Below are 27415 nucleotides of genomic sequence, written 5' to 3'. Positions count from 1 at the left end.
GGTGTCGCCGCCACGCGGTCACGTGATTCACGGAGCTCTCAAAACAAACCAGCGATAACAGTATATTTAAATGTGTTTCAGTAGGACAGAGACGACAGCTTCACTATACAGGCATCTGCAGCATTTTTTTGGTAAACATTACAGCATAGTATGCATTGATTTTTACCTTGATGACATTTACAGTGTAATTTTATTCTGAATGGAGTGATGGAGGGGCGACCCTTACAAAAATTAAATATGGTTTTACTACAAATAAAAAAAAAAATGTAAAAAAAACATGGTTACTATAGTTAAACCATGGTATTTGTAGAAAAACTATGGTTATACAAATGGCAATCAATGCGCCAATAAAACATGGTTACTACACTTCTACTATAATAAAACCATGGTTCATTTTCGTAAGGGTTAATATGGTTTTCTTGTATTTAATCCGCAGGTATTGCTAATGTGACCATGCAGTTGAACAATTTTTCAGTTAAATAAATGCTCTATATTTTAGTTCAATAATATTCATTTAATATTTTAAGGAGCTCATTTAGTACTAAATACTATTTGTCCAATAAGTATGGTCTATTAATGACTTAAAATAATATATATATATATATATATATATATATATATATATATATAGGGTATTAAATTCCAATGCAAAAAGGCAAATTAGAGTCATTTTGTGGTTGGTAAAAAAAAAATCATTTTGATTTGTAATGCCATGGTTTATTCACTAGGCACCTGTATGGCTCTTTACTAAATATACATGTATCTAGAATATTGCAGGTCATACTAGCTTACTTATTTTTAAGTATTTCATTTGAATAAATATTTAGAAATGATTGAACGCTATATTTTTAAATGTGAAATTTAAAAAGTTAATAATTTACATCTTTTTGTAATGATACTTGTATAAGTACACACAATGAATGCAAGCAAATACTGAATCTAAACCAAGTTTAAAATGTTGCAAAAAAAAAGACATTCAGCTGCATTGTTATCTCCTTATGTGTACAGTGTATACATATAAATAGACATAGAATCGAGATTGCCCCCGCCCACTCCAAAAAAATAAAAATAAAAATCTCACTCCAAGCTGATAAAGTTGGCAACACTGTTATAAATGTGCCTTAGAAAAAAACGTTACTGGTGTCCATCTTGAGACAAAACAAAGGCACTGGCATGATTTAAGATGAGTAAGTGCAAGTTTCTTTCAGTTGAAACAGATCAGATTTACATTTTAGTCCTGGACTAGACTCAAGCCTTGTCTGTGAAACCGGGCGTTTATGTAACAAAAGATTTCTAATTAAGTTAAATGCATTTTTACTTTATATTGATCAAAATGCACCATTTAAATTGAAAAAAAGAACAATTTGTTTTCCACAAACATAAGCAGCACAACTCTTTTCAACATTGAAAGTAATGTATCGTAAGCAACATATTAAAATTATTGAGTAATCAAAACATTTCAGGAATACTTTACCCCCAGAAATTCCTTTACTTAACTTTATTTTGCTGTAAATCAGTGTGCTTTTCTTCCAGCGGCGGAACACAAAGTCCGGGGTGAAGTATTTGCTGTAGTTCTGCTCCAGGCCGGCGGGTGGCGCAAGAGCGCGGCCGCTGTGGGTTTGGCGCGCCTCTGTCGCTTCCTCTCTCTCTGGAAGTAGCCGACACGGCTTTGAGGCACGCCGTCAATTGTGCGCACAAAACTGCAAATCTGGATCTAAAATCTGTACAAAAGGGAATTCACAAACGAGATATCTTACGTTTCTAGCAGACAACAGGTACGTTCCGTGTGTGTCACGCGCGTTAATCGTCGGTTATGAGGCGCTTACACACACACACACACACACATACACGTTTAGTTCCCGCTAGGCCCGAAGCAGCCGCTCGCGGCACGTTTTCTCTGATGAAACACCGCAGCAATTATTTAGCATATATTTATGATCACTGATGTAACACCACAGCAATTATTTTTCTATGTCTGTCACATGTGTTTCCATACACGGCACATGATTCATCGATCATCGGTGTTTTATCATTGATGCAGTAGTGAGGCGATCACAGTCATTCTTATCAGCAGACAAAACGCGACGTAAAGTGTCACTGGATAAGAGCTTTTAGTAAACTAGAGTCATTTTCCATGTGTTTTTGTCATTATTTTGTGTCGTTTATACTCGTGACATCATTCTAAACAAAGCCTTGTAGGTTTGAGGTTTGTGTTGTTCACGCTCTCACTGTCGTTTTCTCACCGTTTCTGTGTCTCTCGTTTCAGCGTTAAAAGCCGTGTGTTATGTCGCGTTTTTTCGCCACCGGATCCGACAGTGAGTCGGAGGAATCCTCCTCCGCCGATGAGATCACTCCCAAAGCGACCGGGACTACTTTCAATAAGCAGTGAGTCTGCTCTTGTTGTGAACGATTTGTGTATATTTGTACATTTGACTTGTTTCTCTCTGCTGACTTAAATCTGTCTAAATTGTTTTCGTTTGGAACGTCCTGTGAACTAGAGGTTGACCGATTGTCAAATGATTCATTAATCGGCTGATAGTTTTTAAAATAAAGGTGAACAAAAACTTTCATTAACAGAAGATAGTGCTGAACTTTAACACAAATGAATTAACCACGGAAATGTTTTGTAATTGTTCAAATGAATTGCAATACATTCAATGGAAGGTTCACAAGTACTGACACACTGAGGTTATTTTATGTGTAACACATGGAGACATGCAGAAAAAATATTGTTTTAACAGGCCTTAAATTTGAGGACTGAAAAACAGGAATTACAATACTGCCCAATTAATATTGATTATTAATAGTAAATATAAAACGTACACTGTAAGTGACATGAACATTATTATTTTCCTGTGTAGCAGTTAGTTATAAAAATGAATGATTAAATGAATTGTTGTCAATGGATGTATTAAAATGATCAGTTGATTTTATGGATAAGCAGTAGTTCCCAAAGCAACTATCGGTGCAGAATAATCAGTAAAGGGTGTATCAGTCGGCCTCTGGTGCAGACGCTGTTTTGGAGTTCTGGATTCTTTGTATTGAACTGATGGCAACACAAAAAGCAAACTTGTAGTTTCCTGCACACTGCTATAGAAGTTTTACCTTTGCTTCTGAAGATTATATTCACTTCATTTGTGTGTGTTTGTTTGTTTTTGTTAATATTCTTTTTTTTTTTTGTTCTGTTTTTACTTTAGTTTGAGTTAAGTTTTAGGAATTGTAAAGGTGTTTTTTTATTTAGTATCTATTTATTTATTTATTTTAGTTTTAGTACTTTAAACAAAATGAAAATGAGAAATGTTACATTGGCAACTAACTGAAATGGATTTTTTTTAAAATGTATTTTATTTCAGTTTGGGTTTATTTCAGGTAACACTTTTTTTTATGGTTTGTTTTTGAAAAGGGGATTGTGCGGCCTTGTCCCAAATGTCCCATTCGGCATTTTAGCGTTCAGAAGGTTGTTCACAGGAGCCGCTATGCGTCTTCCATGTGCACTTCTGTTGAGCCGCACCGGGGCAGACCTCTACCCCACGGTCCAAGCGGCATTACGTCACGAAAGTGCGTTCTCAGAGGAAGACGGCGAAGGTTTAGGGAGCGATTTGGTACAGGACCTGTGTTATTGTAGCGTGCTGTGCTGCAGTCTTTGACTCTCTGCTGTCTCTGTAGGGCCCTGCTGCTGAGCGACGATGAGGAGGACACCAAGAGAGTGGTGCGCAGCGCCAAGGACAAGAGGTGAGCACAGAATCTACAGCGTCAGGACTCAGGAGCGTTCACTCTGACCTTGTTTATAAACGCGCCGTCTGTCGTCCGTTGCGTTTCAGGTTTGAGGAGCTCACCAACATCATCAAGACGATCCGCAATGCCATGAAGATCCGAGACATGTCCAAATGTCTGGAGGAGTTCGAGCAGTTGTGTCGAGCCTTCCTCAAGAGCAAAACCATCGTGGACAAAGAGGGCGTGCCGCAGTTCTACATCCGCCTGCTCGCCGATCTGGAGGACTATCTCAACCAGGTCTGTAGATCAGCGGGACTTCTAGAGTCGCGTGGTTAACGCTCGGTCGTGAGCAGTAAACAGCTTTTTTCTTTGGTCGTAGCTGTGGGAGGACAAGGAGGGGAAAAAGAAGATGAACAAAAACAACGCCAAAGCCTTGAGCACGCTTCGGCAGAAGATCCGCAAGTACAACAAAGATTTTGAAACGGAGATTGCCAGCTATAAAGAGGTACTGAACTGTAGCTTAAATGGTTTTTGTTGATACGAACATGTTTATACATTTTTACAGAGTTTCCACCGGTCCTTTAGTCTTAAATTCAGTTTAGGCCTTAAAAATGGCTTTAATATCTTAAATAGTAAAACAAAAGTCTCAACAGTGTGTATTCTAAGCTTGCTTATGTTTAAAAATCCTACAGTTTGTATACGATCTCGTTGTTGTTGTTGTTCCTGAATATTATGGGTATTCAGGTTCATGTAAACTCTCGTGACTCTAACAGGAAGAAAAGACTTAAACATGAATTTAATGCAAGTGATTTAGTGTACAGATTTCACTGTTATCGGCGCATATCACATTAATATAATATCGGCAAAATCAAATGTCAGTTGTCCTCTAATTTATATATATAGATGTATTGGAACACAAACCAGTTTGAGTGCACTGTGTTCAGGATGTTAGGCTTGCAGTTGAATGTGTGTTCTAGACGGTTTCATTAAATGTCTATCATATTCTTTTTTTTTTTTTCTTTATGTTTGTGTTCTGTTTATGGCGTATGTCAGTGCGTTTTACTGTTTTGTTTTTTTTGTTTGTTTTTTGCTGTCAGCCTCACAGTTTGCCTTGTTTTTCCTGCAGAACCCTGAGCAGTCGGCTGAAGAAGAGGAGAAGGATGACATTGGCAGCGGTTAGTCGTCGTCTTATTTCTTTCTGAGCTGCTGTCGATTGCTTTGAAGATGTCTAATGAAGGTTGTGATGCTGTCCTGAGTCTTCATTTGCTCTTTCTCTGCTTGTGTGATGCGCAGCGTCGTCGGAGAGTGACGACGATGATGACGACGACGATGATGATGAAGGCATCACTGCCAAGAGCTTAATGAAGAAGAAGCCTCAAGAAGAGGAGAAGAAGGCCCCGGAGGCCAGCAAGTTCCTCAAGGGCGCTGCTGTAAGTCCAAACGCATCTCACGAGACGTTTTAGGAGAACTTGAGAGTCCCTGTGGGGCAAATGACTTTGTGACTCGATCGTGTTCATTATTCGGCATTTTGTCCTCGTGCCAGGACGACGAGTCGGAGAGCGAAGACGATGAGGAAAGCGAGGACTGGGGCTCCGATTCGGTGGACAGCGGCAGCGAGAGCGAGGACAACGAAGGAGCGGCGTCGTCGCTGGCTGTGGTCTTCCTCAAAAAGTAGGTGCTTCAACCTCAAGCTGTTGAGTTCGTTTCTCTTTGATGGCGTCGAGTGTTCACGATCGTTCGCCCTCACAGAACTCAAGATGAAAAGCAACACGAACGCAAGAAGGACGATAAGAAAAAGAGGCTTAAGAAGAAGGTGCAGCAGGAGGAGGAGGCCGAGGAAGAGGGAGAGGCAGAGGAGGGAGGATGGGAGAAGGTGAAGGGCGGCGTGCCGCTGGTGAAGGAGAAGCCCAAGATGTTCGCCAAAGGCACGGAGATCAATAGCGCTGTGGTGATCAAGAAACTCAACGAGATCCTGCAGGCCAGAGGAAAGAAAGGAACGGACAGGTATGAAAACATCCTCAGACTTTTGATCACTGGACCATTTAGGCGTCTGTGACTCCTATAGAAAATAATCATATTATTTGATTTTGTTACATTTAAAACTAAATATACATTCAATATATATTTACAAGATTCCTCCCATTTTGACCAAGATAAAAGTTTTAATTATTCTTGGTTATTATATACACAACATTTATTTAATCAAAATACAGTAAACAAAAAAAAAAATGGAATTATCACAATCTAAAATAGCTGTTTTTTATGTGAATGTGTTCAACTGTAATTTACTCCTGTGATTTCAAAGCTGAATTTTCAGCATCATTACTCCAGTCTTCAGTGTCACACAATCCTTCAGAAATCATTCTGATATGCTGCTTTAGTCATGTTAATAATAAACGTTGAAATGTTGAAAACGGTTGTTGTTTGTGGAAGCTGTAACATCTTATAGGATTCTTTAAATGGTTCAAAACATCAGAAATATCGATCTTTTGAATTTTCTAACATTATCAATGCCCAGTTGTCAGAAGTTAGTGGTATCAATTTATTTTGTAAAAAATGATGAAAATTGTGTTTTTTGTCATTTTTATTAGGGTTTTTTTGTTTATAGTTTTTACTTTATTTCAGTTTTAGTACTTAGGGTTACTTACAGATGTTGCCTTTGCAACTAACAGAAAGTAGGTTTTTGTTGTTGTTGTTTTTTTTTCTGTTTATTTCAATTAAACTTTTATTCCAAGTAACTTGTTAGTTTGAGTTAACTATACAAACAGGCATAAACGATACAAAAGCTGTATTTGTTCATGTGTCGTTCAGAGCTGCTCAGATCGAGCTCCTTCACGCTCTGGCCGGCATCGCTAATGAGAATAACCTGGGCGAAGGCATCCTGGTCAAGATTAAGTTCAACATCATCGCCTCCCTGTACGACTACAACCCCAACCTGGCCGCCTTCATGAAGGTGAGAATCTCCCCGAGACGTGCCGACGGTGTCGCCGTCGTCAAATACTTCAATCCGCACTGTTCTGTGTTTCTCTTCAGGCGGAGATGTGGAAGAAGTGTCTGGACTGCATCGACGAGCTGCTGGACATCCTGTTTAATAACAACAACATCTTTATTGGGGAAAACATCGCAGAGGACAGCGAGAACCTGGGCATCTCTGACCAGGTCAGTATCAACAGTGTTTGTCTTAACTTTTGACCAGTTACTAGCGAAAAGGTGCCGTCACATTACAGCTGCACAAAGTGGAGCGACATCAAAATGAAGTTTGATTTTTAGATGTCAGTATGTCTATAAAATAATAATATAATAAAACATAAAATGGAGTAATGATTTGCTATAAAAGGATCGTTAAAATACTACAAATATTATTTAATGCTTAAAATGTATATAAAAATGTTCAAATAAATATTATTGTACTAACGTTTTATTGTTAAATAAAGTGTGTTTAAGTAAAATAACATAAATTAGCACTAACTGGGCATTTTGCATTAGGGTGAGAAAGTTTCCCGTGCAGATTTCGCTCACGTTCAGGTTGGTCACTTGAATTCGCTGCTGTGGTCAGTGGAAAACTCTGTGTGTGTGTGTGTGCGTGTGCGTGTGTGCGTGAGCTGTGCCTCAAATGTCGCTGCGCTATTGACGGCAGACCTTTCTGCAGATGAAGTTTGACTGATGTTTAATTACGGTGTTCCTCCGTTCAGCCGTTCCGCGTGCGCGGCTGTATTCTGACCCTGGTGGAGAGGATGGACGAGGAGTTCACCAAAATCATGCAGAACACAGACCCTCACTCTCAGGGTGAGTACAGAGCGATTCGGGGCCGCGAGCTCGTCCGTGCGACGCGTGTCGTGATGTCGCTTGCTCTCTCGTTTTGCAGAATATGTGGATAACCTGAAGGACGAGGGCCATGTGTGTGGCATCATCGACCGTCTGCTGCAGTATCTGGAGACTAAAGGCAGCACGGAGGAAGTGTGTCGCGTTTATCTGCGCAGAATCATGCACACCTACTACAAGTTCGACTATAAAGCCCACCGTCGCAGCCTGGGCCTACAGGGAGAGACCAAGGTGAGTGTCTCTCTGTCAGTGCTCTGAATGATGAATGAATGAATGAGAATGGTGCTCTGTGGATCCAGATGATGTGTTTACCAGCAGCGGCAGCTAACTGGACCATTTGTTCTTTTCGTATATGTCTGCTGCAGTTTTTATAAAAGTTTTGAATTCACTTTTTATTTACCTTATTTTTATATATATATATATATATAAATATATATATATATATATATATATATATATATATATATATATATATATATATATATATATATATATATATATATGTGTGTGTGTGTGTGTATATGTGTATATATATAATATATATAATTTTATTTTTGCTTATTTTTATTTTTTTTTTACTTTTAGAATTAGTCTTACATTTTTAGTGGTTTTATGTGTTTGTGTGTTGTCATTTTTGTTTAGTTTTTGTTTATTTTAAATATTACCGTTTAGGTTTAAAAAAAAAAAATCGATTTGGTTTATTAATTTTATGCTCAGTTTTTATTATTATTATTATTATTTTAATTTATTTTAGTGATTCAACATAAATTAAATAAAAAATAGAAACGTCTCTTCGCCCCTCTTTGGTGAATATTACCAACCATTTTATTTGTATTATTTTAGTGTTATGTACTATTATAGGTTTTATTAACATTTGAGTTGGCTTTTATTTTTATACTGTCACTTTTTTCTTTTTAATTTTAGCTAAATTTTGTTCTTTTTATCATTTTTATTAGTTACACACATTTTTATTATTTTACACAACTATTTAATTGTTTTTATTTTAGTTTTTTAGGTATTTTTATAGTGTCATAGTTTTTATTAGTTTTGAATTAGTGTTTTTATACTTTTTGCCTTGGTGTTGCATTTTTAGAAATTGTTTTTGTGATTTTTTTTTTTTTTTTTTTTTTTTTTTTTTTTTAATCTTTAGTTTCAAATTGAAGTCCATTTTTGTTTTTATTTTATATCCAAGTTAGTAATTGTAGTGCTTCAACTAAATGAAATTTAGAAAAAACAACTAGTTTTCAATTTTTTTGTTTGTTTGTTTAGTATTTCAGCTTTTTCAATTAACAAAAATGTTCTAATAGTTGAAGTTTTGCTTATTGTTCTAACCCTGACTCTTCAGTCGGAGCAGGATCAGGAGGAGAGCGAGGGGGAGGACAGCGCCATCATCATGGACCGCTTGTGTAAGTTTATCTACGCCAAAGATCGCACAGACCGTATCCGCACCTGCGCCATCCTGTGCCACATCTACCATCACGCCCTGCACAGCCGCTGGTACCAGGCCAGAGACCTGATGCTCATGAGCCACCTGCAGGACAACATCCAGCACGCCGACCCTCCCGTCCAGGTACGCGCGCGCTTTCCTTTCTTCTGACGCTCAGCTGGCCGGTGTGATTTCCTGGCTCAACTCCTCTGCTCTCTCTTAGATTCTGTACAACAGGACCATGGTGCAGCTGGGCATCTGTGCTTTCCGTCAGGGCATGATCAAAGACGCCCACAACGCCCTCCTGGACATCCAGTCCAGCGGCAGAGCCAAGGAGCTGCTGGGACAGGGGCTCCTCATGAGGAACATGCAGGAGAGGAACGCCGAGCAGGAGAAGATCGAGAAGAGGCGACAGGTGCCGCTTTCTCTTTTGGATTTTATCGTAACAATACATGGCAATTAAATGTGATAGTTTGGCATCTGTTGTTAATTTTAACACTTAATATTATAGTACTGTGACAACCCACACCGTTTACAGCATTAGTTGAGCGAAATTGTGCGTTAAGAAAAAGTATGAGTGTGTATGAGCGACTGAGATGTTTCCAGATGAGTAGATATTGAATCAAATCGAATCATGTCGAGGCATCGTTAACCCAAAACCCAAACGTGATCGATTTAACGTGTGTTTACGGTGTTGTTTTAGGTGCCGTTCCACATGCACATTAACCTGGAGCTCCTGGAGTGCGTGTATCTGGTGTCGGCCATGCTGCTGGAGATCCCTTACATGGCGGCCCACGAGTTTGACGCCCGCCGCCGGATGATCAGCAAACAGTTCCACCACCAGCTGAGAGTGGGCGAGAGACAGCCGCTGCTGGGTGAGTGAGAGAGGACGGGTGACGAACACCGATCAGTGTTTGATCTCAGTGTCATGAATGTGTGTGATCGTGTCCTCCTCAGGACCTCCTGAGAGCATGAGGGAGCACGTCGTGGCTGCCAGCAAGGCCATGAAGATGGGCGACTGGAGGACCTGCCATTCCTTCATCATCAACGAGAAGATGAACAGCAAAGTGTGGGATCTGTTCCCAGAAGCCCAGCGTGTGCGGGAAATGCTCGTCAGGTAGAGGCTCGAGAATGTCTGTCTTGAGAAATGAACTCTTGACGTGTGAATTAATTCGGTCTGTGCTGCTGTTTTCTGAACCCGCAGGAAGATCCAGGAGGAGTCGCTGCGCACGTACCTGTTCACCTACAGCAGCGTGTACGACTCCATCAGGTACGACGTTTCATTTATTTTATAAGGATGATTTCTGTAAACGTGCCAGTGTTAGCCAGTCGACTAATATTCATCTGCAGTCCTTTGGCAAGATGTTTCTCTGGAGTCTCACATTTGTCATCTGAAACGTGCTGCGGTTTATGAACTGAAGTGATCTGTCATCTGACATTTCCTGAATGTTTTAAATGGACCCAGTGTTTGCAGCTCTTCATCTCTTTCTCTCTGTCTCTTCTTCAGTATGGAGACTCTGTCAGAGATGTTTGAGCTGGAATTACCCACAGTGCACAGCATTATCAGCAAGATGATCATCAATGAAGAACTCATGGTACAAGAAAAGCAGCCAGTTTTACCGTAACATTTCCGTCCTCGTCCGCACCGGTATCTTCACGTATTTGTCTTTGGTGTGTAATTTGCTCAGGCGTCTCTAGACCAGCCGACTCAGACGGTGGTGATGCACAGGACGGAGCCCACATCCCTGCAGAACATGGCCCTGCAGCTGGCCGAGAAACTGGGCGGCTTAGTGGAGAACAACGAGCGCGTCTTCGACCTCAAACAGGGCGTCTACGGAGGATACTTCAACAGAGGTACGTGTGATGCTGGAGTCTGAACAACAAGATCCTGAAACTTCATTAAAGAATCACTTTCAGATAAAGTTGTGTAATAATAGTCTTTTCTTAAAATAAATTAAATAAATGATCTACAAATTAACAGTAATTAAGTTATTAAAATGATTAATATAATATATTTGATCATTTACTGTAATTATGAACTATGTTGGGGAAAGTTACTTTTAAAAGTAATGCATTACAATGTTGCGTTACTCCCTAAAAAAGTAACTCATTATTTTACTTAGTTGCTTTTTATGGAAAGTAATGCGTTACATTTACTTTTCTGTTACTTTTTAAATCTGGGAAGGGCTTGTTTGTTTGTTTTTAACAGAGAACGTTATATTTTTGGCAGATGTAAAAGCCTTTTCACACCAAAAGCCTCAGGCTGAAAGAAGAGTAAATTCAGTCTGTACAGTAGAAAACAGAAGATGAAAGTTCAACACTCTTCAGAAATTTAAAAAAAAAAAAAAAAAGAACAACAAATGTTAGTTTATCTTGAGTAAAAGCAAAGACATTGGTTAATAAATCAGGATTAAATACATAAATTAAATTAACATTTAATTATTGCAGAGTTGCATTTAATTTCTTTAAATAATTTTGAGGAAAACTGAATCTTTTTTTTTGTGAATGAGTGAGATGAATTAATGTTTACATTTATTCTAGAGCTAAAGTAACATCTTCCTCCTGATTTCTCTCAATGTGGAGACAGGAGAGCTGTCAATCAATAAATGAGAAAAAAGTAACTGATGTAATTTATTTGAAAAAAGTCCCTCCGATATTTTCTTGTAAATTAAAAAGTAATGCGTTATTTTACTAGTTACTCAAGAAAAAATAAACCGATTACGTAACTCACATTACTTGTACTTGTTAACCCCAACACTGATTATGTGTGCTTTATAAGTGCTTTAGTTTTATCATTTAATTTCATTATTGTAGTAATAAATAAATATTTAAAATTTAAATTAAATTTAAATATTAGTTTTTAATTTAATTAAAATATATTGTGTGTGTGAGAGTGTTTTTAACTGAGCTGAAGCGCACATCACTGTAACTTGTCTTTCTCTCCCACAGATCAAAAAGGTGGTTACCAACAGAAGCAGAGCTACCAGCGAGGAGGTAATCATCGTCATCAGCATCATCATCACGATCATTCACGCAGACACACGAACACACAACCACGATAGAATATGTGACGATCCGCGCAGATTCAGATATACATGTACTGTCGTGTGCTTCTTGCTTGTGTTCACGCGACGCAGCCGCTGTGAAGCGTCGAGTGTGTTGAAGTGCTTTGTGAAAGTGTAAGTGCATGTGCGCCTGTGTCTCTAAACACTTCTCACTATGCAGCTCCAGACCAGAGGGGAGGTTACCAACAGAAGCAAGGTTACCAACGAGGTGGTTATGAACATGTTCAATCATTCAGTCACTTCTTCATCCACCTTAACTCACCTGTTCACTCATTTCTGCCTTCACCAATGAATGCGGTGGCAACTCTCCATCTGGTCTCCAAAGGCCTCTTTCCCTCTCTCTTGCTCGCTGTCTCGTTCTTTCTTGACAAGCTTCAGTGTTTTGATATGAAGAGCAAATGCCACGCGTGCGACTGCTGAAACTGAACGTCGTTGTGTCTTTCTGTGTTCTGTCGCTGCTGTAGATCAGAAAGGCGGTTACCAGCAGAAACAGAACTACCAGCGAGGAGGATACCGGAACCAGAACCAGAGCTCGTACTGATCCGGCGCGGCCCGTTCGAAGCCGGCTTCATTCCGGAACCGGACCGCAGGTTCCCCCGCTTCGCTCTCCAGACGCCAACTCCGGATCTGTTGCGACACGTCAGATTTAGCCTCCGTTTTGCAGTGCTGTAGTTTGCAGATTACACCAAATCATGAAAGCTCCATTTTATTTTTAACGCATAAACTGGCACGAGCGTGTTTTTCTATCGAGCGAGTGCTCGCGTTCACTGTGGCGAGGGTTCTGGAGTAGCGGTTTTGGAGATATCAAGTTGTTTGTTTTACATTCTGGTGAATTAATAAAGATTATTCAGTCAAAATGAAGTAGAGTTTCTGTCAATCATTTGTTTCGAGGTTTGAAACCTCAACGCAAGCTGTTGTGAAATCTGCATTGGGAAATCTTTCACCCTCACTTGAAATTCCTGATCGTGTGGATTCCTACTGAAATGACTGGATTTCACCTATGAAAATATGGTGAACAACAGTGTGACCAATGTGACATCTATGAAAGCCACGGAATAAAAAATAGAAAACATCATTTTGACTTGGTCTCACAAGTTTATATCATGAAACTGCCGTTATAAACTTGATACTGTGAGTTTACGTCGTACATTTCTGACTCTGGGCAAAAGTATTAAAGGTCCACCTGACCATTACACTAACAGACCCTTTGCCTCTTTAGCTATAACAGCATCCGCTTTTCCTTGTGCGCTCGCCACGAGATTTTGAGTGTTTCTGTGGGAATTTTTTCCCATTTATCCAGTGGAGCATTTGTGAGGTCAGACACTGATGCAAGATGAGAAGGCCTGTTCTCAATCTCCATTCCAGCTCACGTCAAAGGTTTTGGGTGAGGTTGAGGACAGGACTCTGTGTTCTTCTGTATCAAACTCATCAAACCGAGTCTTTATGGAGCTTGTTTTGTGCACTGGCTCTCAGTCATGCTAGAATAAAAAGACCCTTCCTCAAACTCTTCACAAAGCTGGAAGCACAGCATTGTGCAAAATGTCTTCATAAGCTGAAGCATTAAGATTTCTTTGGAAAAAACACCCCCATACTGTCATCCCTCCTCCAGATTTTACATTTGGCACAATGCAGTCAGAACAGCTTTCCACTGCTCCAGAGTCCAGCGTGAGCTGCTTTGAGACTTTATGTCCTTGTGTTTTTTTCTTTTGTTTTTTTTCTGAGTTTCTGCTGTTGCTTAAATCCTTCTGCTTTCCAATAATACCACTTACGGTTGACACTAGAATATTAGTTTTCATAAACTGACTTAATGCAGAGGTGTTTTACTATCACAGTACCATGCTCAAATTCACTGAGCTCTTCACTATTACCCTTTTTTTCAGTTTAGGCGTTAGCCCTTGTATTTCATGTTTTATCAGATTAAATACTGTGGTAATCCAGATAATAAGCGTTTGCTGAGTTGAGCCGCTGCTCTGTTGCAATGGCAGAAAAGCAGAATAAAGCATCTTCCTCATTATAAAGATTAGAATGACATTACATTACTGAGCATTTTAGTTTAGAGGCATGTCGTACAAATGTGATCCCGGGTTTGTGTGATCTGTGGATTCTGTTCTAGAGCTGCTTTGTGTAAAATGGCTCTAAATTAGCAGTGGGAAATCAGTTTTTAGAGAGCAGGTGTTCAAATAAAACATGTTTTCTGTGTAAAACACTCAAAACCCACAGACCTGCACTGAACTACATGTTCTTCACCTATATAAACATTTACTAGATGCTGTAAAGCCAAATGATTTGAACCCGATGAAGACTAAGATTAGTGACCACTAACCGAAATGTAACTGATGGGGCACATAAGGCCAGATGAGTTCTTTGCACAGGAAGTAAAAGTATGTAAAACATTATTCACAGACAATGCTTTCATTGAGGAAACTTGATCAGAAACATTGAATTACAGTGGGGATCAGCGTTAAAGTCACACTGCACGTTAAGGCCTGTGATGTGTTTTAGAGTAACTCGAATGATTCTGATGCTGGAGGGGGTTTGCAGTTAATTTTTGGCTGTTGTTTGTTAGTACTGACCGTTCAGGACAAAGTCTAGCGCGGTCTTTATCCAACACATCACTGCTGAACACCAGTATCTTCCAGTCGTCTTCCCAAGATCCAAGGTCAGTCTGACATCTGCTGTGTTCACATGCTTATCATTTCTGCAGCAGTTTTTGCCATTTTTTTTTGGCAAATGCTTGTTCATCAAATAAAATCTGTGCTCAAAATATTAATTAGCCATGCTGTGACTTTCAAGAGGATTTGAAACATACTGGTGTATTTCCAAATGTGGTTTAACACGTCTTAAACGTATGCATTAAAACAATGAACGCTGATGTCAGCTCTGTCATATTTTACAGAGAAGTGGGGGCACAAAGTTTCTGCCCCTCACCCTGAATGTCCCAAAGTTCAAACGACACGTCAGTCATTAACCAACATGCCCAAAACGAGCCTCCCTCTGTCTGTCCCGTTCATTTGCTCTCATCCTCTCTGTTTATTTGCAAAACATTTGGAAACACTGCGCAGAACCTGCATATGTCGGTCTTGCCATCCATAATTACAGGTGAGAAAAAATATCCAAATGATTTCAGACTTTATTTCACCCCAGATCTGTGGCAGTGGTGATTTCACAGAGTTGGACTCTAAAGTGAATCTTTTTCTTCTTTTCTGTGTTTACAGGTGCCGCTGATGTTTGGTCTGTAGAGAACGGTGTGTGCTGGTCTGTATTTGGCTGTAACACAGGAGCTGTGGTGTTTGCTGAATAGGCGTTGAAACTGCTGCAGTGTGAGATTAGGTTTGTGCAGGGATCAATAGTTCACCACTTTAGGTTTTATCAAAACAGCCCTTCTTAGCATCTTCAAGAAGCGTGCGAGCAGCGGAGATGTGTGCTCTTCTTCGGCCGCCAGCGTTGAGTCGTTTCGTGTCTGTGCGGTTTAAGAGCGCGGCCGCCTCACAGTCGCTGGCGACAAAACGGGGCCGAGACCTCCGAAACCCCTCATCACCTGACTTTCTGACCTTTGAGGATCCTCAAGCATTCAAGGCCAAGAGTTTCTGGGAGCTGGTCCGAGCCCTCGGAGTCTTCAGGCTTTGCTCGTTCCCTGCGCTGGTTAACCACTGTGGTAAGGTGAGGCGACAGCTCGATTTTTGTGTGAATTGCCAATGAAATACACTTACTGAATCAGCAAATACCTTTAAAGTCATTTAACACACTTTGTTAGCTTGTTAATATTGCTAAGAAGCATTATGTAAAACAAAAACCGGAGAGAGCCTAATACAGTTCCTCGGAGCACTCCATAGCTTACTGCTGTTGGATTAGATGCTTCCTCATTTACAGAGACACAAGGGTCACAGTCAGATAGGTTCCATTTCCTAAATAGTAAAGTCATTCTGTAATCTAACAGTTTGTTATGATCTACAGTGTCAAACACGGCATTAGATCAAATAAAACTAGCAGAAAAATGCAGTCCTCGGTCAGACGCTAGAAGCAAGTCATTTGTCATTTTAACAAGTGCTGTCTTTGTGCTATGAAAAGGCCTGAAAACTGACGAAAATTCTAGATAGATAAATATAGACGAAATATTTGGTTCAGGTGGTGTCTGATTGTTAATCTTCCCAGTAGGTTGAAGAATAACCTTGAATTGTTTTGGTTATTTGTGGAAGTGCTCAGCCCTGACAGCTTTTAGAGCCTGTCTATAGCTGATCATACTGTCCGTCCTCACAAAACCTCTCACTTTTTTCTTCCCATTTGCACTCAAGGTTATGAGTTGTTCTTTCCTCTCAAGAGAGCATGAGTATGACTGTTATACCATAATGCAGGACATTCCGGCAAACCTTTTTTTAACCTGATGTGGGCAACACTATCTAAATGTATTTAGAAAAAATAGAACATATATTGCTAATCACTACATCAAGTTCATCTCTATTTACAGGTACACAGGGTAGTTGAGACAAGTCAGGCAGGTTATTCACAATGTGAGTTTAGTGGTTGGATTAGTAGTTCTATTTATATTATCTGTGTGTATATTAAAGTCTCCAATATCAGTGCCCCATGCACATTAACCAGTAAATCAGAAAGAAATCTGCAAACTCTTAGAAAATTAACATTGTTAAAGCATCATACTAAACACAAGCACATTACATGAGTTAAACCTGAGTCAGTATATACAGACACAGTCATGCTGTAATATCATTCAAAGGGATAGTAAACCCAAAAATGAAAATTGTCATCATTTATTCACCCTCTTGTGCTTCAATAATAGTATTGTTTTTTTTCCCCCATGCTTTTTGCCATACTAACCCTTTACATAAGTAATGATTCATGGCATGCTGAAGATGCTGTCTGATGAAAGCTCTGTGGACAACATCTAATAATACTAATATTTCTCGTTTTTTCATATTTAACGAAGCTGATGAGCATTACAAGGACGGTTTTGGGCAAGCGATGTTTCTGCATGATCGTGCGTCCGTCTGTGTACGCCCAGTTTGTTGCCGGGGAAACGGAGGGTGAGATCGCAGAATCCATGCAGAAGATGAGCTCGCTGGGACTCCACCCCATGTTAGCCGTCCCCATCGAAGAGGACCTGGGAGAGAGCACCGGGTGAGACATTGAGATTTTGGGTGATTTTTGCCTTTTTGAGGGCATGAGCTGAGGCTGAGCTGCACCGCAAGGCCCAGCGAGCCCAGATATGCAGCTGCACCATGAGCCCCACTAAGCCCAGGGGCTGAGCTGCACCGTGGGACCCAGTAAGCCTGCGCACGGAGCTCCACATTATAAGTTTGTCACACTTTTAAAGTTGAATTGTGTACTGCAATAATTATGTGATGTACCTTTTTTTAAAACCTGCATAAAAATTGATATTGCATTAATAATGTATCATTTGGTTTCCTTTGCTATTTTTGTTTTTATATGTAGAGCAGTGAACAATGTAAGTATTGACTTTGCCTTTGATCATGGCACACTTTATATCTACAGCGAACGTCGATATGAAGACAACCTGACGGCCATGCTGGCGTGCGTCCACATGTCTCACAGCAAAGGCTGGAGTAAAAATCCCATGATGCAGCTGAAGATCACAGCGCTCGTCAGTCCGGAGCTGTGTGTGAGTGTTTCGAACGAATGAATGAATATTACGTTTCTTTGACTGTTATGTACATTTGACAAAATGATCCTTTTTGGTTTGTCATTTTCTCAGTTTAAAGTACAAATGTCGCTAATTATATGAGTTCCTCCTCAGGCTAAACTGACCTCTCTGCTGAAGACAGAACAATATGATCTGAACTTGCTTGTGAGAGCCATGGACGGCGAGGTACAGATATCATTATTTCTTCTCTGTATAAAGTCACAAGCGTGTTATAATGAGCTATTACTTAATATGTATCGCTTTAGATGGTGCTCTTTTTACCCGATAGGAAGTCGTGTTTCCTGCTCTGAACGCTAGTGAAAACACACACTTGCTATTGGGCCTTCAGAGACTCAACAAAATAGGAGAGGTACCGAAACTTCAGTCTAAATGAACAAAAACAAAGTTGCCTCTGGGACTGACCGGACGCTCTGTGTGTCTGTAGGCGAGTGTTGGTAAAGTGCGTGTTCTGGTGGATGCCGAGTACACGTACATGAATCCGGCCCTGTCTCTCGTCACCACGGCCATGATGAAGAAATTCAATCAACGAAGCGCCTGGATCTGGAACACGTATCAGTGCTACCTCAAGGTCTCCACAACCAACCTGTCGTTGCCATTATAAAGTCTTGACAAACAAAAAATATTTCTAAAACAATTTTAAATTGCAGTATTTAAAAATAAAAACGCTTTTCTGTACAGAAAGCACATTTACACTAATGGCTTTAGATACGCTTTGTTTCTTCTTCAGGAATCAAGGAATCTTTTACTCGAAGCCATTCAGACGTCCGTCGATCAGTCTTTCTGTCTCGGCGTTAAACTGGTCAGAGGCGCTTACATGGACAAAGAGAGAAAACTAGCTGAGAAAGAAGGGCGAACTGATCCAATCCATGAATCATGGGAGCGTACTAATGACAGGTGACATTAACCCTGTGAAGTCTACGGCGTCTTCTACTCTAGCTTCTTTTTAAGGCCTCTCAGATATTAATATGATCAGTTGGTTTATAGTTTTTCAGCAAGTAAACGTTCGACACAATACAGACGTTCACCTTCAGCTCGTGTCTTTTTACTCTGAAATCTTTTCTTACTTGATTATCCACACATCATTTTGTTTTTTTAGAAACATTTTTGAAATATTTTATGTAAGTAGTTTGTTTTGCTGTTATAACGATCTCAGTGAATGTGAGCTGCTTTTTGGCCGTATAAATAACATCGGCACCAAATTGCATAGTTTTTACACAGTTTGAAACTGAGTAAAATGTAAAATGAAGGTATTTTTTTCCTCCTTGAGTATGAGCTCCATATTCTCATTATACTCATCATACTGTATGGACCTTAAAAGCCTGATATATCAAATATGATACTCAACAACAAAACACTCTTTTAGATTTTGTGTGAAGGACCAGTAAATTTATTTCAGATTTATTTCAGATTTTCTATGTCCCAAACCATTTTTCACATGATTTTATAGGGTTCAATATGGATAAAAAGTAACGTAGCTTTAAAATATTTATTATGCTTTGCTCTTTGCATTATTGCATGTGCATACTTATTGCATAAGCATTACTTTGTGGTTGCAGTATCTATTAAAATGTGTAGAAATAAACATGACTGCCACTTGGTTTTTTTATTTATTCAAATCTAATGCTAATCAGTTTAACCCTTTCCTCGCATTTTAAATCTTTTGAGTGCTGAAAATCCTTTTTAGTCTTGTGTTTTGAAATGTCTTCTTTTATTTTCAGTTATAATGGATGTCTAGGGATCATGCTGAACCTGATTTCAGAGAAACCCGACCGCTATATGATCATTGTCGCCACTCACAATGAAGAATCGGTCAGACGCGCAGTGACACGGTACGTCTTCGTTCCATGGCGTTTGGGCTGATCAGTCGTTGTTATAGCAGTGGTGTTGATTCGTATGCTGCGTCTGTGTTTCAGCATGGAGGAGTTGGGGCTTCACGGAGACGGCAGCTCCGTGTGTTTCGGTCAGCTGCTGGGCATGTGTGACCACGTGTCTCTCACTCTCGGTAAGACGTCTCCTTTGATTCTGAATGGATTCGTTTTGTTGGCCGTCTGGAACACCTCTGATTCATCCTCTCCTCTCAGCTCAGCACGGTTTCTCGGTGTATAAGTCGGTGCCGTACGGCTCGGTGGACGACACGCTGCCGTATCTGGTGCGCAGGGCTCAGGAGAACCGCACCGTGCTCCAGGGGATCCGTAAGGAAAGAGATCTGCTCAGACGGGAGCTGCGCCGCAGACTCAAAGAGAAGATCGCAGGGGCCAGACAGGAAAAACCTCAGAAATCAGTGTAAAGGGCAAGTGGCAAAAGACGTTTAATACATCATAACCTGAAGGATGGACATTCACCTTTGAAAGTCCTCCTGTGATGTGGAAAATAGTGCCTTCTAGTGGACGTTAATGATGATTTAGGATTAAAGTGGACGTGAGTTCAACATTGGGCCTTTTTTAATACATTCATCAGTGACAATTATTCCACTGGAAAAAGTCTGCCTTTTTGGAAAATGGACTCCAAAACTGCATTTATTTGATCAAAAATACAGTAAAAAAAAAAAAAAACAGTATATTGTGAAACATTTTTTAGAATTTAAAAACCTAAATCTAACCTTTTTTTTTTTTTTTTTTTTTTTACATGTATTAAAATGTTTTTTTTTCCTGTGATGCAAAGTTGAATTGTCAGCATTACTCCAGTCTTCGATCTCACATGAGCCTTCAGAAATCATTATTGATCACCGTGAACAGTCCTACGGTTGTCAGCCCGGGAGCAACAGCAACATGAACAAAATCAAATAAAACATGTTAAACTGTATCAAACAGCTTCTCTGACATGTTGTGCTCACTTGAGGTGTTGAGTGTGGTGCTGTTTATCTAACCTTATTTTAAACCCTTTCTTTGTCCAACACCAAATGGAAAAGGAGGAAAGAGAAATGAATGGAGGTGGGAAAATGAAGGGGGGGTCTGAGGTAATTATCACCTGGACTTTAATGACCATTCCTCAGTTTCTGACACACACCCACTCTCAACACCTGACCATGAGCAAATGCCACGCAGAGCTGGAGTCAACAGAGATGATGTTAAAATACTGTGTGAGAGAGAGAGATGTCATTTCTCTGTTTGAAATTCTCTCATTTTCATGTTCTGTCATCATTTGTACGTGTAATACTTTCTATAGGGGGTGAATTCAGGTAAACTGGCACAGATTTTGCCATTAAGGTGCCTTTTAAAAATGTCCCAGTTATCCAGAAATAACCCTAATCTTTTTAAAATATCTGGTCACTCATCTGGAATGGAGGGATATGGATTCGGGGCCCATTGCACAATACTAAAGATCTCAGTCGGGCTCTCTGCACTCTCTCAAGACTTTTTGAAAGTTTCAGTGGGTTCCTCATAATCTGAAGAATAGAGCATCGGGGAAAGCAAAGTAAACTCTTTAGTTATTGGACCAACTAAATTAGATTTACCAATTTGTGTATGAAGGTAATGGATGTGTAATGTGTTTATACTGTAAACAGGCTTTCAGTAAGTGTCCAAATACTTTTGGGTCCACCATAGACTGTGGATTTAAGAACACACACCCACACGATTATAAAAAATAATTATAAGAACACAATTCAACTCATTTTGTAAGTTATTCAAACTTTATTTTGTAAGTTAAGCATACAAATAGAAATAAGAAAAATATACATCATTATTCAACTTCAACATCAAGCATTAGCCTGAATAAAACATCATAAAAACATTCTAACCTTCTTTGCCAGTCATAAACACTAAGAGGTTTTACATTTTAAACTACAATGTTTAGGCTTTTTGCCTCACAGCTCCTCCAATGCAGTCATAAAATGTGCAGTGCTTCCATCATCTTTAGAGCAAAGTTTTTGACTGATGCAGATGTCACAGTCTCCTTGCAAACTTTGTCTTACAAACTTGGTTTTTCAGTTCATTCTCAGAATACCGCTCTTCCACCAAGATCAAAGTAAGACCCCTGAGCGTGAGCGTGAGCGTGCTGTGGCTGTCTGTAAATATGCCTTAGCGGTAAATGCAGGGAGGTTCGAGGATCCTGGCAAAGACGGAGTGAGTAGGAAGGAAAAGGGTTATAAAGGGATGGGGGAGCAGAGGAGGAGAGCGAGGAATCGAGAGAAGGGAGCAAAGAGGGGTGCAGTACCATATCTGGCAGGTAGGGGGCAGCAGAATTGAGCTGCGAGAAGGTGCCTATCTCAGTGGGAGCTACGGCAGGGTACGCGTTGGAAGAGGAAGGGCACTGTGGATGGGTCGAGGCCGGAGGAATCGGGGGATTAAACTGAGACAGTAACTGATGGTTACTTGAGGTTTGCATCGGGGGAAACGACTGAGACGGAATTTGAGAGGGGTTTGCCGCTTGGGGTGGAATGTGAGGGAAGGAGGGATTAGGGTATGGCTGGGGAAAGGTAGACTGAAGTTGGGTTGTATTTGGGATCGCAGGTACGCTGTGGATCGAGCCAGACGAGGGCAGAGTCAGACTCTGGAGAGGATGTGGACCTGACGGGATGGGAGTTGGGAAGGGGTAAGATGTGTGCGATGTTGGCACAGGGTTCGGGAGAGGCCCAGGAGTGCTGTGTTTGGGCAGAGATGCAGGGAACGAGGGGACTGCATACGCTGTGTTCGGGTGCAGCATGTTGGAAACCGATTGCACTGGGCCTTGATGGATAACATTGGTGGAAGGGAAGGAAAAAGATCCAGTTGTTGGATGAACTGGGTTTGGAACTGCTGGGACGGTGCTCAGACCTGAAATGGATGAGGACTGGGAAACTGGAAAGGAAGCAGTTGCTGGAGTTTGAGTAGGTCCATGGGTTCCCAAGGTGAGGCTAGGGTTCTGTTGAACGGGGGGAAAGGAGAAGAGCGTCGGGTTCGGATTGGAAGGCGTCATTATAGCGTTAGGGGTGGACTGCGCTGCCGGAGGGAAGGGGAACGCAGTCGGACTCGTATTTGGGTCAGAAGGGGTGGGAATTGAGTTCGGGTGGCACTGTGGCACCGGTGGGAAGGTTAGAGCGGACTGGGCTAGACTTTGACATGGAGGAGACGTTGGATCGGGGTCGTTTGAGGACTGCACCGGAGGAAAGGGAAAGGCGGTTTGGGTTGGGTTTTGGACTGCAGGGGTTGTTGCATTGGCTGAGCTTAATCCACCATCATCCACTTGATTTTGGCCAGGGTCGATAGTTAACCCAGAACCTTGACAAGAGGATGGAGGGATAGATTGGAAAGGAGGATTTGTAGGTGTATGGGGGCTTAGATTCTCCTGGGGTTGGTCTGTCGGAAGAAGAGAGTGGTAGGCTGACGAGGGGAGGAGGTGCGGAGAGATCGGAGGGTATGAGGAGCCTGGTGGAGAGGTTGTAGAGGAGGGCATCGTTGTAGATGTATTTAGACCAGGATAGTCAGATGAAGGCACGGACGAATACGTGGGCATAGAGGGTGGTGATGAAATCGCTGAGGACTGGGGAAGCTCAAGGTCAGAGTTCTGTGTGGAGGACACCACGGAATAGATGGAAGATGACTGAGGCAAAGGCATCTGCGCATGCGACGAGGAGCTGAGCTGAGGAGTTGGGAAAGCTGAGGTGTATCCGGAAAGACCCATCATTTGTCCAGACCTGTAACGTAAAGAAACACCATCTGTCATAAACATGCCCAAAAAGTGCAAATTGCTGTAAATGTGGGCATGAGGTTCTTGCACGTACCCATCCATCAGTGTGTTGTTTACATTATTTTCAGAGGTTGTCTGCTGTTGACTCTCTATTGAAGAGGGAATCTCAGAGGTCAAGAATGCTTGTCCAAGGACGAGGGGTCGCTCAGAGACCGTCTGATCTGGGAGGGGTGTCACTTCTGTATGAAAACCCGAGTCTGTCATCGGGAGGGCGGTGTTTATGATGGAGAGGGCGGAGCTTGGCATTTCCACAGACTGTGGGAGGAGCTCAGTGGAATCGCATGGGTCACATGACTCTGAGAGAGAGAAATAAAGAAAACGCTGTTTCATAAGCAGGATATTTGGGAAACCAAGGACATTTTTAGTAAAGTATCGTATAAGCATTTTTTTGTTTCAGTTGTGTCTTGGTTTTGCCAAGTTAAATAAGACATTAATATCCTCACCGATATCCAAAGATTCCTCTTGATTGGATGTGGTTTTCCTCTTCAGTCTTGCCTCTCTTTGTCTGAGAAAAACAGCAGAACAATTATATTGTGCTCTTAGTCCAGATGTCTAAAGACAGTTTAAAGAAGACATATTTGTTCTTCTACTAGTTAATTACGAGGTAATATTGTCGTATGTGTGTTTAACTTACTTCTTGCAGTTCATGCCATTCTCTCTAAAACCTTTCGCAAAAGGATTGGAGTTTATCTTCAGTTCGGTGATCTAGGAGAAAACAAGAATAAAAAAACACAAAGTCAGGAGTAATTAGTTTATTGATTGCATTAATGGAATTTTTTTTTCTTTAAGTATAACATTTTTTGATCATGTGTTTTTCTTTTACCTTGCTGTTCTGGTACGCAGTGACCGTGATAAACTGTGTTTCAGGGAAGGTGAAAGAGTGCTGGGCTCTTCCCCACATCAGCACGTCACGCGCCTCGATCACATGAACTCGTGGCTGGTATCGATGTAGAGAGTGGAGGATGATCTTTAGGGGAAAGACAGATGGAAATCACCGTCAGAGAGCTGGGGTACTGAGAATTATTCATTATTTGTTTGCACTTGCAAACTAGTTTTTAAAAATTTGATTTATATGTTACCCAAGTGTCTAAGGTATTCTAAATTGTAAAGATTTCATTTTGTGTAAGTAAAAGATGCATTTTTACTCACGTATCCTTGTGCGTCCAGAGTGTTGTTGGTGAGTTTGGCCCGGTGGAAGGATATGGTGCGGTTCTGCCAGTGTTCTCCGGTGGCGGGCGAGTCCGGGTGGATGAAGACGCGGTCCGGCAGCCGAGCCTCTGCTCCGCCGACCACCTGCCAGCTGTTGTCTTGAAATCGATAGCGAGAGGAATCGACAGGTACGATGTCTAAAAGAAGAATGTAGCGCAGAGACGGGTTGAGCCCTGACAGCTTCACTCGCAGCTGTGGAAACATTCTCCTGAGGAACAGAGTGGGGACAGAAAAGTTAAAACCATGAAATGTCACCAGACTGACCAAATGTTTCAAACTTAAAGAGGTCTAGATTTCTTTCTGGACTCAGAATGTGCTCACCTGCCCTTCTTGGTGACGATCATCTCAGTACCGACCGTGCTGAACTGTTTCCACAGGGACGCGTTCTCCAGCTCCATTTTGACGTCGCCCTGTGGAGTCCCGGGAGTCTCTGCGGAGGCGGCCGGCGGCTGCAGCAGTCGAGGAGGAAGCCCGCGAGCAGCCATATCACAGGTGGAGGGATACAGCGGCACGTGTGCTGGAGCTTCACGATCTACGAGAGATGGGTGACATCTGCGTGTTAGATTTATTCTCTTAAAAATAAAGGCTTTTTATTGGCATTGACGCTTCCACGAAGAACCTTTAACATCCGTGGAATCTTTCCAGTTCTTCATAGTGGAAAAAGATTCTTTAGATTGTTAAAATGTTCTTCACACTAAAAAAAATGGTTCTTTTAAGAACTGTCCACTGAAAGGTGGTTTGGGGAACCAAAAATGGTTCTTCTATGGCATCACTTGAGAAACACCCTTTTGGATTTTTAAGACCTGGACGCCACATTTCATGAAGTTTCAAAGCATTTAACAACGACTTGATGAGCATTTTATCAGCGAAATGTACACGAAATGTGTTCTAATGCACCTCTTTGCAACAGCAAATATTTAAAACATAGTTCTTCCTAGCACTCATTATACTCCTTAAAAATAAAAGTTTTTGGTTCCATAAAGAAGATTAAACATCTAAAGAATCTTATCATTCTATTCCAGGTTCTTTATAGTGGAAAAGCATCTTTAGATTATTCAAATGTTCTTAACACCTAAGAAAAAAGAAAAGGGCTGTGCACTGAAATGTTCTTTAAGCTAAAATCATTAACAAAAAAATGACATTACTGGAAATGTATATATTTTATTTCAGCTAATTGCTTAAGCATTTCTCATTTCATATAGTTTAACTTGGTCTACTAAAATAACCTAAAACTGCAGGTGAATAAAAATGACAAAAACAGAATTACTAAAAATTTGAACTGAAACTGAAAAGAAAACAGAAAATGCAAAAATCAAAACTCATTCAATACATAATATAAAATGCACTCTAAAATAATACTCATTTGAGGAATCTTAAAATGGCTCTTCTGTGGCATCGCTGTGAAAACTGTGCAGCAGAGTCAAATCTCTGCACGCAACTCCATGCTGACTCCATACTCACTCATCATCTTGAAATCGTGCGCATTTATGCTTTCTCCTGTGGTTGTTCCGTTGATTGCGGTGGAAGATGTGAAGTCTGTCTTACCTCTGTAGTAGCAGTCGCTCAGTCTCTGAGGTCCCAGGGCCAAACTAGGGTACATCTCCACACCCAGCATGTTTCTGATAGATGTGCTTTTGTCCTCGTTTCACTCTTGGGTTTATCAGTATTAACTCAACAGCTTGATCACTGAGCTTTCATAATGGACAAATACTGTTTCAAAGTCTTCTGCTTGTCTGTCCTGCTTCTTAAGACTCTTCCTTTCTGTATCTTCTCTTCTAATGTCTCTGCGTTTGTCTCCTTGTGCTTTATATAGGTGAGCGCACCTTCACACGTTTGCCAAATGGTGAGCTCTTCACACGTCGTCTTCTGTTTCTTCAGGCTCCATCTTTTGGGCCCAGCACTCACTGGCTAAATAAACACGATTTCACAGTGTTTAGCACATCAAACCTAAAACATCAATGTATGTCTGCTCCATCACTGACTGTGGTACTTTCAAATAACTAAACTATAGGAAAAATCCAAAGCCGTTAGTTGCGTTAGCTAGTGTCTGAGCTGACAGGTATCTGTGATTCTCTCAACATCTCTCAAACCCACACAAAAAATAAGAATTATAAATTAGATGCTGCATATAAACAGTAGATCTCTCAGACAGCAAATGGAGGCTCTCACTGAAGTGTTTTATTTCTCAGATGTTTCTCCTGGAAAAAAGGCTCTAATAATTTCATGTGTCTCCTCAAATGTGGCAATTTTATCCAAAGCTACATTATAAAAAAATTGTCCCTAAGGAAATGATAGATAGATAGATAGATTACAGCATTCCAGTAACCCTATAGGACAAGTGGTTTGGAAAATGGATGGATTTTTTAGGGTGGGTTGGTTGGTTATGTTATGTTATGAGAGCGCATGTGAGTGACATGCTCACAAAGGGATTCTCACGGGTCAAACTGCTGACTGCGCGGATGTCGGGTTGATTTTCCTCCCACAATGAGAGGAAAGAGGAAGGTCAAACTGAAAATGTTTTGTGAATGAATGCTAGCTGCATGATGTAACGGCACGGCCGTATATGGACTGTCTGTAGCTCTACCGCTGTCCATGTGTGGATCAGAGTTGACCGGATGAGGAATTCTAGATGTATTGTCAGAGTTTCATTCTCAGCCGGTGGTGAGGGTGGGCGTGCAGGTGAAGGCGTTTGACGGACAGTTTGGTCACTGCTGCAGTTTGTTCTCTAAAGTAAACACACGCTTCAGACACCATCCAGATGTCTTTTAAGAAGCACCACTGGTTAACATATGCTGTGGATGATGCTTGCTGGGCGATGTTAAAAAAACACACACA

General features: G+C 40.9%; 3 protein-coding genes across 4 annotated transcripts; 2 read left to right on the top strand and 1 right to left on the bottom strand.

Annotated features, from left to right (window-relative positions):
• Nucleotides 1-1614: 1614 nt before the first annotated feature.
• Nucleotides 1615-12888, top strand: eif3c (eukaryotic translation initiation factor 3, subunit C). 2 transcript variants are annotated; one of them, XM_051124359.1, is made up of 23 exons: nucleotides 1615-1775; nucleotides 2267-2385; nucleotides 3667-3732; nucleotides 3822-4011; nucleotides 4094-4219; nucleotides 4841-4889; nucleotides 5008-5144; nucleotides 5258-5385; nucleotides 5464-5718; nucleotides 6526-6667; nucleotides 6748-6873; nucleotides 7407-7500; nucleotides 7580-7767; nucleotides 8882-9106; nucleotides 9186-9377; nucleotides 9666-9837; nucleotides 9920-10079; nucleotides 10167-10232; nucleotides 10470-10557; nucleotides 10651-10816; nucleotides 11912-11956; nucleotides 12188-12235; nucleotides 12492-12888. In XM_051124359.1, exons 2-23 carry the CDS (start codon nucleotides 2285-2287, stop codon nucleotides 12566-12568), a joined length of 2841 nt encoding a protein of 946 aa, XP_050980316.1. In that variant the 5' UTR covers nucleotides 1615-1775; nucleotides 2267-2284; the 3' UTR covers nucleotides 12569-12888. The 2 variants fall into 2 exon arrangements, with proteins under 2 accessions (XP_050980316.1, XP_050980317.1); XM_051124360.1 differs by lacking the exon at nucleotides 12188-12235.
• Nucleotides 12889-14988: 2100 nt separating this feature from the next.
• Nucleotides 14989-21248, top strand: prodh2 (proline dehydrogenase 2). Its single transcript, XM_051125123.1, has 11 exons — nucleotides 14989-15126; nucleotides 15243-15687; nucleotides 16970-17160; nucleotides 17536-17662; nucleotides 17798-17869; nucleotides 17973-18053; nucleotides 18129-18272; nucleotides 18432-18598; nucleotides 19423-19533; nucleotides 19618-19706; nucleotides 19786-21248. The coding sequence occupies exons 2-11, from the start codon at nucleotides 15445-15447 to the stop codon at nucleotides 19989-19991; spliced, it is 1431 nt and encodes a 476-aa protein (XP_050981080.1). The 5' UTR covers nucleotides 14989-15126; nucleotides 15243-15444; the 3' UTR covers nucleotides 19992-21248.
• Nucleotides 21249-21640: 392 nt separating this feature from the next.
• tbx6 (T-box transcription factor 6) lies at nucleotides 21641-26195 on the bottom strand. The gene is made up of 8 exons (XM_051124886.1): nucleotides 26126-26195; nucleotides 24902-25112; nucleotides 24521-24788; nucleotides 24195-24338; nucleotides 24006-24076; nucleotides 23815-23876; nucleotides 23406-23667; nucleotides 21641-23318 (listed from the first exon to the last, which is right to left on the bottom strand). Exons 1-8 carry the CDS (start codon nucleotides 26193-26195, stop codon nucleotides 21641-21643), a joined length of 2766 nt encoding a protein of 921 aa, XP_050980843.1.
• Between the last annotated feature and the right edge of the window lie 1220 nt (nucleotides 26196-27415).

The sequence above is a fragment of the Labeo rohita genome, chromosome 12 (genome assembly GCF_022985175.1).
Source record: "Labeo rohita strain BAU-BD-2019 chromosome 12, IGBB_LRoh.1.0, whole genome shotgun sequence".
Lineage (NCBI taxonomy): Eukaryota > Metazoa > Chordata > Actinopteri > Cypriniformes > Cyprinidae > Labeo > Labeo rohita.
The sequence above is the reverse complement of the archived record's forward strand: the minus strand, read 5'-3'. Positions and strand labels throughout refer to the sequence as shown.

What these genes read in the sequence shown, in the direction of transcription:
- prodh2 (XM_051125123.1), top strand. Translation starts at nt 15,445, where the DNA reads ATGTGTGCTCTTCTTCGGCCGCCAGCGTTGAGTCGTTTCGTGTCTGTG. An exon ending in GACTCAACAAAATAGGAGAG is followed by an intron (nt 18,054 to 18,128) that starts GTACCGAAACTT and finishes GTGTGTCTGTAG; the next exon opens with GCGAGTGTTGGTAAAGTGCG. An exon ending in CGTATCAGTGCTACCTCAAG is followed by an intron (nt 18,273 to 18,431) that starts GTCTCCACAACC and finishes TTTCTTCTTCAG; the next exon opens with GAATCAAGGAATCTTTTACT.
- tbx6 (XM_051124886.1), bottom strand. Translation starts at nt 26,195, where the DNA reads ATGCTGGGTGTGGAGATGTACCCTAGTTTGGCCCTGGGACCTCAGAGA. An exon ending in GAGCGACTGCTACTACAGAG is followed by an intron (nt 25,113 to 26,125) that starts GTAAGACAGACT and finishes CATCTCTCGTAG; the next exon opens with ATCGTGAAGCTCCAGCACAC. An exon ending in AGAGGAATCTTTGGATATCG is followed by an intron (nt 23,668 to 23,814) that starts GTGAGGATATTA and finishes TCTCTCTCTCAG; the next exon opens with AGTCATGTGACCCATGCGAT.
- eif3c (XM_051124359.1), top strand. Translation starts at nt 2,285, where the DNA reads ATGTCGCGTTTTTTCGCCACCGGATCCGACAGTGAGTCGGAGGAATCC. An exon ending in GCCTACAGGGAGAGACCAAG is followed by an intron (nt 7,768 to 8,881) that starts GTGAGTGTCTCT and finishes CTGACTCTTCAG; the next exon opens with TCGGAGCAGGATCAGGAGGA. An exon ending in CGGAGGATACTTCAACAGAG is followed by an intron (nt 10,817 to 11,911) that starts GTACGTGTGATG and finishes TCTCTCCCACAG; the next exon opens with ATCAAAAAGGTGGTTACCAA.